Genomic DNA, 16,187 nt, shown 5'->3' with positions numbered 1-16,187 from the left:
ACTGTTGCGGTAAAGAGAAATTAATGTTTTAAGTGACATGAACTTATATATATATACAGTGAGTCCAAGAAGTATTTGATCCCTTGCTGATTTTCTTTGTTTGCCCACTAATAAAGACACTATCCTTCTGCACTTTTAATGGTAGATATATTCTAACATGGAGAGACAGAATATCAAGACAAAAATCCAGAATATAATTTTAAAGAATATATTTTAATTAATTTGTATTTCAATGAGGAAAATAAGTATTTGATCCCTCTTGCCAAACACACTCAATACTTAGTGGCAAAGCCTTTGTTTGCAAGCACAGCGGTGAGACGTTTGTTGTAGTTAACCACAAGTTTAGCACACACACCAGGGGGAATTTTGGCCCACTCTTCTTTGCAGATCCTCTCTAAATCATGAAGGTTGGTGGGCTGTCGCTTGGCAACTCTGACCTTCAGCTCCCTCCATAGATTTTCGATCGGATTGAGGTCTGGCGACTGGCTGGGCCACTCCATGACCTTAATGTGATTTTTCTTGAGCCAATCCTTTGTTGCCTTTGCTGTATGTTTAGGGTCGTTATCATGTTGGAAGACCCAACCACGGCCCATTTTCAGATCCCTGGCAGAGGGGAGGAGGTTGTCCCTCAGGATTGTGCGGTACATGGCTCCATCCATCTTCCCAGTGATGCGGTGAAGTAGCCCTGTACCCTTGGCAGAGAAACACCCCCAAAACATTATGCTTCCACCTCCATGCTTGACGGTGGGCACAGTGTTCTTGGGGTCATAGGCAGCATTTTTCTTCCTCCACACATGGCGGGTGGAGTTGAGGTCAAAAAGTTCAATTTTGGTCTCGTCTGACCACAAAACCTTCTCCCAATAACTTGGTTCATCTTTCAAATGATCATTGGCATACTTGAGGCGCGCCTCCACATGTGCTCTCTTCAGCAGGGGTACCTTTCGGGCACTGCAGGATGTGAATCCATTGTTGCGCAAAGTGTTGCCAATTGTTTCCTTGCAAACTGTGGTCCCAGCTGCCTTCAGGTCATTTGCTAACTCCTGCCGAGTGGTTGCAGGACGATTTCTGACCGTTCTCAGCATCATTGCCACCCCACGAGGCGAAATCTTCTTTGGAGCACCGGGCCGAGGTCTGTTGATTGTCATGTTATACTCTTTAAACTTTCTGATAATTGCACCAATAGTTGTTACTTTCACATCCAACACCTTACTAATCTTTTTGTAGCCCATTCCAGCTTTGTGAAGGTCAACAATTCTGACTCTGAGGTCCTGCGACAGCTCTTTGGTTTTACCCATGTTGGAGACTTGAAATCTGTGTGATCTGTCTGATTCTGTGGACAGGTGTTTTTCACACAAGTGATTAGTGAGAACAGGTGGCTTCAGGTCAGGTAACAAGTTGATTGGGAGTGTCTAACTGGTCTGTAAAAGCCAGAACTGCTAATGAATACTAAGGGATCAAATACTTATTTCACTCCATGAAATACAAATCAATTAATATATATTCCTTAGATGTATTTTCTGGATTTTCTTTTTAATATTCTGTCTCTCCATGTAAGAATACATCTACCATTAAAAGTATAGAATGATCATGTCTTTATTAGTGGGCCAACGAAGAAAATCAGCAAGGGATCAAATACTTCTTGGACTCACTGTATATATATTGTTTCATAAAAAAGCCTTTATTTACTTATAATAAACAATATATAAAACAATACATGATGCAATTTCAGATAAAAAACAGATTTATGTAGCAGGGCAGTGACACCCATATAACTTCCGCATAAGATATAAAAATAATATATAAAAATAATATATATATATATATATATATATATATATATATATATATATATATATATATATATAATATATAATTTTCATATATATAATATATACATTTCATGAAACAACTTTTATTGTTATAAACTGTTAATAAAGGTTGTTTCATGAAATTTATTTTTATAAACTTTTATTGTTATAAACTGTTTATATGTATATATATATATATATATATATATATATATATATATATATATATATATATATATATATATATATATATACACATTTTATGAAACAACCTTTATTAACAGTTTATAACAATAAAAGTTGTTTCATGAAATGTATATATTATATATATGAAATTTATATATATACACACATATATACATTTCATTAAACAACTTTCTTTAATTTTATCTTTAATTTTAATTTAGTTGCACATTGATGTTTACATTTTTCATGAGATTAATGCTTAATACAAAGATGTTTAATGAGATGTTGAATTGCTTGTTTCATACTTAAATATTTAATTTCAATTTAGTTGTACATTGATGTTTATATCTGTCATGAAATTAATACTTAATAAAAAAGTTGTTTTATGAGATGTTGAATTACTTATTTTGTATTTAAACATTCCATTTCAATTTAGTTATACAGTGATGTTTAAAGTTTTAAGGAATTTATGTCTAATGAGGTATGTTGAAATTTGTTTTATTAAAATACACAGTTCAAAATAGGATATTTTCACAGCTTGAGTCTTACTGAGAATAATTTTCAACAGCAAATACCACATTTTGTTCAATATTACTACTCCATACAAAACTCAAGAAGTACATCATTAGAATTTGTTATTTATTCACAGCATTCACACTCTGTGTTTGTTGTGTAAAGTGTTATTGTTAATTAAGTAGGAATCCTTGTAATGACTCTCTTTACCGAAACATTGACTCTCTTTACCGAAACACCATTCTCTTTACCGCAACACATATTTATTTACTAATTATTTTACTGTTATAAAACAAATTCTAGTTTATAATGGTATTTGGATAAATTGTATTTCTTCATAGGTCATCTGTACTAAATAAGAAATTATACATGTAATTTTTCAGTTAAATATCCTGAAAAGACAGGACATGAATCATGAAATCTGTTGCGGTAATGAGACAAATCATAAAATAAAAAAAAATGGGAAACTTATAAATATAATATTTTCTGGGTTATATACACATATGAGCACAACTGTTAATAATATCTATTTAAAAAGTAACAAATGTGTAACTTTTAAACCATATCTGTTCTGTGTTATCATGTTGCGGTACTGAGAATGTGTGTGCTCTGACTGACTAAAATGGTGCAAAATATACAGAAAAAAATTATAAAATTAAAAAAAAAAAGTATTTCTAAAAAGTTCAGACCCTAGTCTTGCATAACAAAAAGAAATTTTATATTTAAATGCCTTTTGAAATTTTTCAAGTGTGAACCCTTTTAAATCTGTTTTTCGTGAGAATCACCCACATGACTGTAAATATATTAAGGTTAAAATCCCAATGTAACATAAATAATACAACAACAATGTAATAACTTTTTTTTAACATAAAACTAGTTATATTGAGTATAAAACTTTTAATTAAAGCATTTTAATTGTTAAGAATAAGACTGGTTGTGTAAAAATACAGGTACCACTGGTGGAACTTGAAGCATCATAAGGTGGTACATTAACTAGATGACCTCAGAATTCTTTTTTTTGCATTCAATAAAATATGAAGGACTGAAATCTATAAAGTTTCTATTTGTTTTTCTAACATTACATTAATTTGTTTAGTGCTTTATATGTAATCCTTCACTCTCAGTAATCCATCACTCTTAAAGTTTTATAATTATTAACATCAGTTTCATTGGCCATTACATTTTCCAGATGATCAAACTAACTGTAATATCAAACAACTATAACCTGAGTAAATATAAAAATCAGTTTTTAAATGATGATTTCATTCCCCCCACATTATGCTGCAATTTAAGGAAATTCTAAAACAGACAAGGAAACAAAGTCATTGATAATCGTCAGTCTGGAAAAGATTATAAAGTCAGTGACCGGAAAGGGCATGGACAACTCATCCAGGAGGTCACAAAAGAACCCAGAACAACATTTAAAGAACTGCAGGTCTCACTCGCCTCAGTTAAGTTTAGTGTTCATGATTCAATAATAAGAAAGAAACTGTTTGAAAATGGTCTGCATGAGAGAATTCCAAGATAAAAAAACACTGCTGACCAAAAAGAACACAACGCCCCATCTAACATTTCCCAAAAATATCTTGATGTGACAAAAGTGAAACTTTTTGAAAGGTCTGTGTCCCGTTACATCTGGCGTAAAACTAACACGTAATTTCATACTCAACGTAAAACATGGTGGTAGTAGTGTGAAGATCTGGGGCTACTTTGCTGCTTCAGGGCCTGGAGGACTTGCTTGTTGCTGCTTTGTCTGATATTAAAGTTATATCAGACAAATATCAGTATAACGAAAAAGCAAAAACATAAGAAATCTGTAGGGGGCAAATACTTTTTATGCCACTGTATATTAAAAATAAATACATAATAAGTAAGATACAGTATGGTATGGTGTAATAAACACTCAGTTGTGCTATAGAGGGTTAATAAAGCAAAATAATAAAATAACGTACAGTAAATGATAAGCAGATACAGACAGGCACAAGGTCCTGTTAATGGATAGCTGCTTTATCTAGGCCACAGTGCGGTAAGCGATTTGAGGCTATTTGAGTGTGGGGACTGAACGATGAGAGGATTGCTGAGGGAAGATCAGGCTAAGGGACAATTTTTCAGGTCATCATCAAAATGGACATCGGGGACATCGGGACACTGATGTTAAAAACCACAAAACAGATTTTCATCCAACGCATATTTGATACGCAAAACACAAAATACAGTTAAACAGGACTTATTGTGCTCCACTATTAATTATGTAGCTAGTTAGTCAGTCTTATTTAATTGCTAGTTTATTTCTTTATAATGCAATCTAAAAAAAACGAATAACCATATTTAATCCCTAGTGTTTACTCAATGTATTTTTTCAGCACCAGTGGCTGAGGTAACTTAGCTTTAGCATTTTTTTGTTTACCAGAAGCCTGGCTGTCTTTCTCCGTCTACATTTTAAGTCATGTGATCTACTGTGGCTTTCTGTGGTGTTGATATGTGCTCTGTCAAAATGTGTGTCTCCATTATATATATATTTTTTGTTTCTATCTTACTGGCTGTGTCCAGAAACCCCAAAAGCTACTGCTTTTTCCTAAATTAACTTCCTCCTCTCCTCCATAACCCGGAAACTGATTGTGTGACACCATCTTGCCGTCTAAACAAATACCGGAGAAGGCAAAAGAAGCCCCTTAAAATCCTTCTTGAAGTGGCTTCCAGTGGAGGATACACCAAAGTATCCTACCCAGGAAATCTTTTGGGGATCCTAATTTTTTTTTTTAAACATTTTGTACAAATAAAACAAAGTTACAGTACTTCCCAACTGGTGGGTCGGGACCCAAAACTGGTAAAAGTGGCTTTTTTTTTTTAAATAATTAATGCTGATCTGATTTTGTACTCGTCTTTTATATTGGGGAAAAAAGGGACAGAGAGAGTTTCATACTAACGTACTCTAAATGCAGAGATATGCAGAGAAATTTTGTGGCCTTATTTATTTTTTGCAGATTTGTTGTTTAATTTTAGTGTTATAAGTTTTATAAATGTAGTTGGCATGTTCCTACTCAGTTTCTTAAAAATGCTTTTAAATTCACTTTGCCTGCATAGGTATGTTTAAATGGGTTTTTGAAGGCTATTTTTTCTAAAATAAGTTTGTATGGTTTGTATTCTATAAAAGTGGGTCTCTTGACCACAAGAAAATGTGGGTCCTGGACTGAGACCAGTTAAGAACCTCTGCTGTAGAACATAAACCACCACTTTTTATGAACAATAAAAAAGAGAAATAAAATAAAATTAATAACACACAAGATTTATTATTACTTTTATTTGACTGGCAAATATTGTATTAATATTATATATATATATATATATATATATATATATATATATATATATAGGGTTCTAGTTTTAGTTTGGGCTGAAATCGAGCATGTCATATGTTCATCAGTAGTTAACATCATATTTAAAGGTATCAGGGATCATTTCCTTAATTACTGCTCCTTCTCTCCATTTGTCCTATTCCTCTCCTCTCCTCGATTCCTCCACCTTCTTCCGGGGTAAGAGAGGAACAGTAGCCAAGCTGTGTGCCTTTATTACAAACAGTGGTTTAGAATTTTTTAGAACCTAAAGCGCTCATATGATTTAACATGGCAAAAAATAATAAAATATATATATGTGTGTGTGTGTGTAAACGTATAGCTGGAGCACCCACATGCATTTCCATAATGTCTTAATTAGTGATGAAATCATATTTTTTCCGTTATTGTGAAACTATGCCTGTTGTATCCTGCTGTGTCTTTTTTTTTTAAATGAGCTACAGAAAAGGGCAGAATAGAGGCTGGTCTTAGGGGTGGACATGCTCTTTAATGGCTTCCGGGTCCTCGATGTTGCTAGGTTACAGGTGAATAAGGTGGACTGATGCAAAAATTGTATTGGTAGATATTTTAACTAAAAGAATGCTTCTTAGTAAGGCACAGACTGAGGTCAGAATAACCAGAATGATGAATATAGTCACCCAAATCCAGTTTATTGTATTAATTGTCTTCATTACCAGCTTATTGAACACAGAAAATCTTCATTCAATGATGGATTTTTAATGTCTGAAAAAAAGTGTGCAGACTAAAACCTAAACTAAAAAAATAAATTTAGATATTTAAATATACATAATGCAGTGTTTTTGGGGTTATTATATTTTTTTCTTTTATTATATCATATCATATACTGCTATATTGCAATATTGAGTTTTTTTTTCATATTTCCGAGCCCTAGTTGAACTGAGACAACCTTAACAATTAGTACATTGTGTAAATACACCTTGAATTAAATTATTACAATTTAAAAGGGTTTTTTTTGTTGTTGGATCAGTTTTTGGCACTTGTTAAAGCCGTTTTGATTCTTACACTTGCCAGGTGTTTCTACTTCCAACACATTAGCATTAAGAGCTGACTGGTTACTCGCTGCCTTATATGTACCATACAGTCAAAAGTTTGGACACACATTTTGGATCATCCAAACCATAAAGAAAATCATATGGAATTATTTAGTAAACAAAAAAGTGTTAAACAAAGTCGAAAGAATGACTGTGTAGGGCTGATATCACAAATAAGCTTAAGCATCTTCACAAGAGTGGTAAACTGCAATTGGGACTAATAAGGCTTTTAAAAATAAAAGTTCCTCAGTGGGTTCCTTCTCTTAATTGGATATACAGTACATGTGCAGGATAAAACTTTATTCTTAATTAGCAAAGAACCAGAAGCTTTAATCTTTACTATCTCTGGGTATAGTTGGCTTTTTGTGGAATCACTCTAGAGATCCCTTCAAGGAGTTTATCCAGGTGTAGCCACTAGCCCTCTGACTTTATAACCTATAAGATCGCTAATCCTAAAAGCATCCATCTGGAGTGTCCGAGTTGCTTTGTGCTGGCTATTTGGAAAGGCCAGAAGTCACCTCAGTCCACTGTCTAGGTCCCACTGGCGTAGCCTGTGAGGCGGCCGACAATGTATTGCATCTTAGCCAAGCTTGGGCATTTAGCTTAGCGATCGAGATAAAGCAGCTCATCTATAATCTTTATTTCTCATGGGTGGTGAGGACATGGGGCGGAGAGAGAGAGAAAGAGAGAGAGAGAGAGAGGGGAGCAGGTGAAATAAATCTACTAACAGTGAGATCTTGGTAGTTGGTAGTAATCGTGTGGCTCTCTAGTTCCGAATTCTAGCTAGGATTAGAAGGCTTCTATAGTAATGCGTAAAAAGAATAGCGGAGGGGAAGATTATGTATTATTTCAGCACAATCTAATGACAATAGTGAGAGCAGAGCATTATGGAAGCCAAATCTCTTGCCGTTCTTACTGTTCTTTTTAAGCTCTTAAGCCTCTCGGCATAACAGAATTCCAGAGTCTCAAAAGATACTGACTGATTGCAGCTTAAAGCACTGTAGGTAAACTGAGCTATGGTGGAACATATGTGCACTGTATTCTTTTTTTTTTTTTGTCATTTTCGACCAAATATTTGGTGCAGCACTAGTTGGTACTGAGCTCGTACCCCTAAATCAGTGGTTTAGTGGTTTGTGAGATGCGCTAACCAAGTCTGACTATAAATTGCTATCAAAAAGATGGTAAGATGGTCAGACCTTCACACCAGCCTATTTCTCCTGCATTTAACACACTGAATACAAGAAACAGCTGAAATAGTAGAATAACTACATTCCTCTTCTCATATGAACACTCTCACAGCAGGAATGTTGATTTACAGGGTTAACAGCCCCTATACTTTTTAGTTTTTTTTTGTTGTTTTTTTTGCTTTATTTCCTGAGTGAACCTCATTTTGGGTGTGTCACTGGATGGGGGGGGGGGGCTGCTATAAGACCTCTGGTGCTTCTAGTGCTTCTGATGGCATTGTAAACCGTATATACATTCTAGGGGTGGGCAATATTGTATCGTATACAATATATCGTGACACAGAAATATCATGATATTAAAAATCCATATTGTGATAATAGGACTGTTCTGTCTTGAAAGTAGTCTATTATTTACTGTGAAGCTTTAAGTATATTTATTGTATAATTGTTTTAGTTTGCAGTTTATATGCATGCACTAAATATTCTGCAATATTTTTTGCTGCATTTTATTATTTTATGCTATATCATTTATGTTGCCGCATTATGATTATACTGTTATACTACTATACAATATTCCTGAAATTACTAAATAATTTTTCTGTTTTCCTATATCGCCAAGTATATCGTTATCGTAAAAATACCCTGAAATATCATGATATTATTTTAGAGCCATATCGCCCACCCCTAGTACATTCTTAGAGATCCCTGTCAACATGTGAAGTCTGAGCTACGCTATTGGATGCACTAGATGTGCGAGAGATTCTGGAGTAGGCCTTTTTTTATGTGCATTGACGAACTGTCCCTGCTTTAAAGCAAAGTTTTTATGTATGTATAATTTACTTACTGGCGTATAGGAACTGGGGGACGAAATAGGTGGATTTGTCCCCCAAAAAAAGTATACTGCAGAAAAAGCAGAAATTGTTTTAAAATAAGCTTTTATTTAAAAAATAAAAAGCCTGTATGCTGTCCGCTTCACCAAAGATACACAGTGTAGTTAACAGCGTTCTGAATAGGCAAAAGCAGTGACACTGATCTCCGTATTGCAAGTTAGTAAAGCATCACAGAATTTGATCCTGAAGCTGTTTTTTTAAAGCTAAATGTGCAAAAAAATGCTGCTTTGACAGCCAGAAGACGTAGATTTTAAATTATATTGAACTCAATCTCAAGTCTGATTTGGACTCTGGTTTATTTCATATATGCCTGTTCTACTTTACTGCATATTGCACATGGCAGTTTACTGTGTCTTGCAAAACCAGACTTATTTTATTATCGCTGTGATGTGATTATTAAAGCCTTTGCTGATAAAAAAACAACAACTGTTCATTACCAGGACAGGAGCAGAGGTTTTATGTGACGATCATTTTGCACTCATCATAAAAGCAATGAAGAGCTTGAAAGTCAGTCACTGAGTTCCAAAAGGGTTGTTGTAGGCTAGCTAGAATAGGCGCTATTGACTATATCTGTGTGTGTGTGTGTGTGTGTGTTAATGACTGTATCTAGAGGGGACTGATGGACTTGTCCTATGATCTATCCCATGACTGCCTCGGATAGTGCGTCACTCGTCGCTTTAGAACAGTACTTTCTTCTTATTCTCTCTTTTTCTCTTGATCTCTTTCCTCTCTATTTTTCCCCATTCTAACTAATGCGTCACAAGAAAAGTCATATAACGGAGCTCAAAACTGGGTTGTTCTGGATTGTGGTAGTTGGTGTGACTAGGGCCCTATCGAATCTGTTTTTCTTTTAACCCAAATCCTGTTTAATTCAGTTGTTTTTTTTTTCTTTAGGAAAATACTGAAAAATAATTTAAGAAAAAAACTGTTTAATAACAGTAAAACTACCGGCATTTGTACACTTGCAGAAAACGCCCATCTATACTTACATACATACATCTGCAGTTTAATTTAGCTTTAGTTTCTCCTCAAAAAGGGGTAAAAGCAGAACTTATAGCTTTGGTGTGCATCATTTGAAAATGAATGAAATACACCCATGATCAACAAGGTTTCTGACAAGAGACATAGGTCTACTGAGATTCCCTCTGGCATTATATGTAAATATATACAAATATATACATCTTGATTATCCCAGTTTGAAAATTGCATTAAAACAGTAATTCGATCAAATCAAATCAGCACAGGTTTATATGTTCTAAATAACAGAGTAATAGAGTCTGATGAGATTTTTCTCTCATTTACAGGGAGTGTAGCACAGAGCTTCAGTATGAAAGGATGTATCTTCTCAGGGTTTTCCACAGAAAATTGACTAGTAAAGACTTCAAGGGGGGTGGAAATTGGGCAGGGAGATTGGTCGATGGTTTTTGTGTGGGTGGAACTCCACAGTACTCTACAGTGGTGTTTTGCACAGCGGTGGTTTGGCGGTTGTACGGTGGTGCTCGTGACGCATCATTTGTTGGGGGTTTATTCGTTGTCAAGACGGGGGGGGGGGATTTGTTGTTAAGGCGGCCGAACTACCTGCATACTGCTGTGGGAACCCTGCTTTTTCATATGTTTAAGTAGTGTGTCTAAGTGCATAATTGCCGTATTGTTCACACTAAAAGGTGCACTAAATATCCTTTAATTTTCCCAAAAATCCTCGTCAGTGCATCTTATAATTTGGTGTGCCTTATATATGAATTTAACCAGTCAGGTTGTAAGGAGCAGTAAAGCCACTCTGCTGAAGTACAGCATTATAAAGGAGTTTCAGTGAAGTTTCTCCATCACCAAGGATGTAGCAGTATTAGAATTAGTCGCTAACTGCAGTGCTAGCTCTTTCATTTTTCAGAGCGAGTGTATCGGACCACAGGCTAGCTGCTGCCAACCCCAAAAAAATTGAAAATCTTAGCTTACTGTAAATAAACGGAAGCACTTTACTAACACAAATAAATGTTTTTTAGGAGAGAAATCTGTGTAGATTAACATCCAGTGCTCATTTGACTTAAAAATCATTTTTGTTTACTTACCGCCACACCCGAATTACACGAGACAACACACTTGTTCCTTACTATTGCCACAGGTAATCCCGTAATAATGCCCGTGCACAAACATACTTTTAATTGCTAGTGCACCTTATAATACGGTGCATCCCTAAAATACGGTAGTAATTAAGTCCTTCCCACACTCACACCTCACATCTTGTCTAAAGTATGCTGTTAAAATGCTCAGGCGCATTGTTGTGTTCTGAATTGTTTCAGTGGACACTGCGTTTTTTTATGCTATTATCGAACCCAAATTTAGTATTTCCAACATTAATCCCATGCAGTACAAATTGATGTATGCGGAAAAAGACAAGTAAAAAAAAAAAGAAAAAGAAAGTAGAAGAAGGTAAGCTCTATTGCAATAATTAATTCAGGTTTTAATAATGTACAATGTATATTTATATGTATGTTTTACAATGTAAAACATTAAGGGACAACTTGGATGAGTTGTTTTTATTATTGCATTGTATCAGATCAGGACTCAGGTATTGGCAGATACTCAAAATGATATGACTCGGACTCTGGGATAAAAAAATTAATCGGGAGATCCCAAATTATTTTACCAAGTTTTATCTATTACTTACATAAAAGCTATGTTCCTTTCTACTGGCCGTTTTAGGTTTTGCCTAATCTTTAGTCTCACTACACAGGGGCAGGGCTGATTAGCATGTGGATACACATGACTACCAGATCAGTCAAAACAATGTAAAGCAGAGAGGAAATGGGTTTTCAGACATGCTGGTTATACAACAGTTGGACAGACCTGCGATCTTCTGTTTATGATGCTCTCTGCTGTCAAATCAAGCAACAAGATTGAGCACAAAATACAGAGAAACTGATGGATCACTGTTGTTGTGTTTTTGTTTATTTAGCTTTCTCCAATATTTGTAAGACCAGTGCTCTCAAAACCTTCTCCTGGAAAGCTGCCTCCCTCAGACTTTGGATCCAGCCTTAATCCACCGCACCTGATCCATCTAATGACTGCCCCTACAAGTCCTTGATTGGCTGAAACCTGTAGGAAGGTCATTGTCAAGGAGATCGATTGGGAACCACTGTAATTAAAGGGATTAGGCTTGTATTTCTATAGATTTTACAATAATAACTGTGATAGTAATAAAAAATATCCTGGAAACTTTCTGAGCCACTGTGATTTTATGTATGTCATGTGATGTTAATATTATTCTGTGAAATTTGTTTCCCATGATAACACAGAATTTCTGTCACCTTCACATTTGTGTTCCTTCATCCAAGTAGAGTCAGTTTACAAGTTCTGGCTCACCTGAGTACTGACTGAATACGCCTGTGTCTCATTTAATCATATGTAGTTTAGCCTGTCCCTAACCCACCCCTGGGCAAAGTATTGCCAACATTTTTGTCTATTTTAGATATGCCTCTTTTCCCTTGTTTAGTTGAACTGTTGTTTGCTTGTTTTTTGACAATGCTCCATCCTGTTTTGCCTCATTCATTTGGTTTTGCTGCTCACTTTTTTTGGCCTGACCTGATTTGTATTCTGTCCTTGTAGCTCTTTCAGCATTAAACTCTTTTTTATTTTTCTACCTGCTAGTGTCTGATCATGGGTCATGTTTTCATGTACCCTAGTTTTCTACTTATCTTAGCTCAGCCAAAATCTAGAAGAGGCACCTGCTTTCATTTGCAAAACAGTCATGAGTATCACCATTATCCGATAGCTTGTTTTTGTGAACAGAAATACTTTTGCACAGATAAATAATCTTATTCTCAATTCATGCCTTCAGGTTTATTGAGAGGTTATTCATAAGTCCTCTGTTTGTATTCTTTTCCACTCTTACCTTCACCTGTTCCAAACAGAATAGTTTTGTTCACTGGTGAACTGGTCCTGAGCGCTTCAGGATGATTCTTCTGGCTTCCTGTGTTATTTTTAAAAAAATCAAACATGAAGTCATATGTGTTAGATATGCACTGTACAAATGTAAAGTTTTTACGTTTTGAAAAAAACACCGGCAGTTGTGTCAACTAAAAATCTTTTTTTTTTTACACTTTTTTTAGTTGGCCTAATTTAAGTTCTATTAAAGTAAGTTCTGCTGAATATACTTTAGGATCAACTTAAAAAATTAAGTTGGGAATTTATGAAAATTAGATATGTGACGCATAGTCGGCATATAGTCACACTCACTCAGCAACACAAAACATAGCAACTTGCTCTTTTAGCCTTTAACACTGAGGCCAAGCAATTAATTATTATATAACACATATAAGACCCAAGGGAAGGCAGCAGCATGTGGAGAATGACTACACACTGATGGTGATACAGGGAGGTGGCAGGACACATCCAATATGCAAAGTCTGTGATGAACATCAGGTGAAAACCCCTGCAGAATTGCTCAGTAGACCCTGTCAAAATGAGCACATACAAAGTAGTTGGTTTGGCCAACACACATTATTTAGTTACACAAACTTTTAACAAGAAATTTAATAAAGTTAGTTCAGTAAATTAGTTTGCTATAGTTTAAAGTGGCATTTAAAATGTTTTGTTTAACTGACATAAAAATCACATTAATCCTATTCATTTTAAGTTGTGTTTTATGCATTTTAAAGCTAATGAGGTGAATAAAACGCGACTGATCACATTGATCACAGCCTCAGAAGTGAAAAAGTTCTTAGAGCTGAATGAGAAAGGATTGAGTGTATATCGAGACACCTGTTTTAAGGTACACTTGAAATCCTTAAATTTTCCCAAAAATTGACAGTGCGCCTTATGCATAAATTTTACCATTCAGGTTGTAAAGAGCAATAAAGCCACTGCAACGAGGTACAGAGTTATAAGGGTGAGCCGCTGTGGTTAGCAGCTAATGCTAATGCTGCTGCACCCAGCCTTAGTGCTGGAGAATCTTCAATGAAAACTCAACCTTAGACAAAATATTGGAAATCTAAGCTTACTGTAAATAGGAAGTGCTTTACTCAACTAAATATACAGTTTTCAGGAAAAAAATCTGTGTAGATTTACATCCTGCACTCATTTGACTTGTTTGACTGAAAGAAAATGTTTCCCATTACAAGGGAAACATTCGATGCAGGCATCCTTACTAGTGCTGCTTAATGCACCTCATATTTCAGGTGCTCCTTATGTATAAAAATAGACAAGAATTAATTTTTATTATGATTTTTTTTTACACTTGTCTTTCCCTCTGATCTCTTTTTTGTCTATAAGAAACTACAGAGATAATTAATAGATTCCTTTTTATTTATTATCTTTCCTTCTTTTTTGGAAATGTTTAATAAAGACAGGAGTCTTAATTTAGGACTAAAAGCCTGATTCAGTTTTGTTGCTGTAAGTTAATATTTAATTAATTAATTTTATTCAGTAATGGACTGAGAGAGGTAGGGTTGTTGAGTTGATGAATTCCTCACAGTCTAGCTCATCTGTCATCCAGCCATCCACTAAACTGAACAATGGACTGACCATATTTTTATTCTATGTTTTCTTGCTCAAAATAAAAAACAGCATAAAAGATATGGCCCTAACAAAATAGCAACATATATAAAGAATAAATGCAACAACAGCTTTGTAAAATGCCGTTATTCATGCAGAAGGGTAGATGAAAAGGCAGAAATAGCTGCTTTTGTCTCTTTCACTTTAGCAGGATATTTATATGGCATGACTAATTCATGGTCGCTTTTTTTTTCTCCAGGACTGCAGAACTGGTGATTGAGGAGCGATGTTGCAGCTCCTGCTCGTGTCGCTTTGCTGGTCCACTATTGCCGGAGTTCCCCAGGAGACCTCACACTCTGCGCCCCCCCAGGGAGGTGAGTCAGCCCCCTGCAAGGTCAGACTGCCGCCAGTACAGTGGAGTGGGCAGCTCTTACGCTTCACCAGGCTTTACTGGTTGAAAATGTATTGGAGCGGATGGGCTAGGCACTTAGCTGCCAAAACCGAATTTGCCAGTGGAAACTGTTAACTGGATCTAACTGGTTTTCACTAAAGATTAACCTAAACCTAAAAGTGTCCTTTTACCTCATGTAGACTGTAGAATATAACATTCTACATTCTACAACCCAACCCAGAAAACAATGGGAAAGTATTAAAAATGCAAATAGAAATCAGTGTTTCTTGCATATACTTCCATGTGGTATCAGCTATTGTGAATGACTGTATTTGACGCCGTGCCATCTGAAGGTTCAGAGATCACATGTGTTCAGCATAGGCTTGCACCCTTCCCCTTTAGGCACTGAAATTGGTGCCAATTTCTTGAATCATTTAATGATAATATTTTAGACGGACAAATATGTAAATCCCCTTTGCCCACCTATGTTCCTTTTTTATCAATTTGTTATTATTTTTTTATGTATCGATTTTATAATTCAATGAAGAAAAGAGAAGAAATAAAACATAAACAGATACAGATATAAAATATAAACCATCCCATTCACTGTCACACCAAATAGGTAGAAAAAGGTACAAGATGAGTGTCTGATATTGGCTAATGAGCTAAAAGCAAGTCATTAAAGGCTGATCTGATGGCATCCCACCGCACAAGTGTAGCAGCTTTAGGTTTATTTACCACTGCAGTACTCTGCTCAAGACAGATAATGTCATAGGAGAATAATAGCCAGTGTTTTGGAAGTCGTGTTTTGGTATTAAGCCAATTAAATATTAAAGCCTTTTAGCTGCTGTTAAGCCAGTAAAAATTAATCATTTTTCATAAATGTGAATGTGAAAGTGAAAATCATCACTTACTGAAAAAAGACATGGATTTTTGTCAAAATGAATTACAAGCATATGAGAAATTGTAAATAAAATGTAGTCCCAGAATTTAGAAATTACACTGTAATTCCAAGTACAATCCCAGTACAATAAGGTGTGGGAACCTTGCCCATTTTGTATCTAAAGTATGGAGTGTGTCATATTTATAGTCAATTAATTGATGAGCTAGATTCTTTGAGGTCACCTTTATAACTTAAAGACTTCATGAAAGCTTTTCGTGGACACTGCATTGCACAATTTTTTACCTGTTTCACATGTTTAAATGCAGGAATGGATGTATATTAATACATTATATTGACATTATATTAAGTTGACCAGCGCAAATAAAAAAAACATCTGGGGCCCTATTTTAGCGATCCATAGGCGAGGTGTCAGCCAC

General features: G+C 35.2%; 1 protein-coding gene across 2 annotated transcripts in view; it reads left to right on the top strand.

Moving 5' to 3' along the window:
• Window positions 1–16,187, top strand: part of LOC103043041 (growth hormone receptor) — a 63,961-nt gene that overhangs the window by 17,572 nt on the left and 30,202 nt on the right. For both annotated transcript variants that reach the window (XM_007254841.4, XM_007254840.4), the window contains exon 2: window positions 14,736–14,850. In XM_007254841.4, the coding sequence (XP_007254903.3) occupies window positions 14,763–14,850 (88 nt within the window). In that variant the 5' untranslated portion in view covers window positions 14,736–14,762. The remainder of the gene's footprint in view (window positions 1–14,735; window positions 14,851–16,187) is intronic.

Source organism: Astyanax mexicanus, chromosome 21 (genome assembly GCF_023375975.1).
Source record: "Astyanax mexicanus isolate ESR-SI-001 chromosome 21, AstMex3_surface, whole genome shotgun sequence".
Taxonomy (NCBI): Eukaryota; Metazoa; Chordata; class Actinopteri; order Characiformes; family Acestrorhamphidae; genus Astyanax; species Astyanax mexicanus.
The sequence above is the reverse complement of the archived record's forward strand: the minus strand, read 5'-3'. Positions and strand labels throughout refer to the sequence as shown.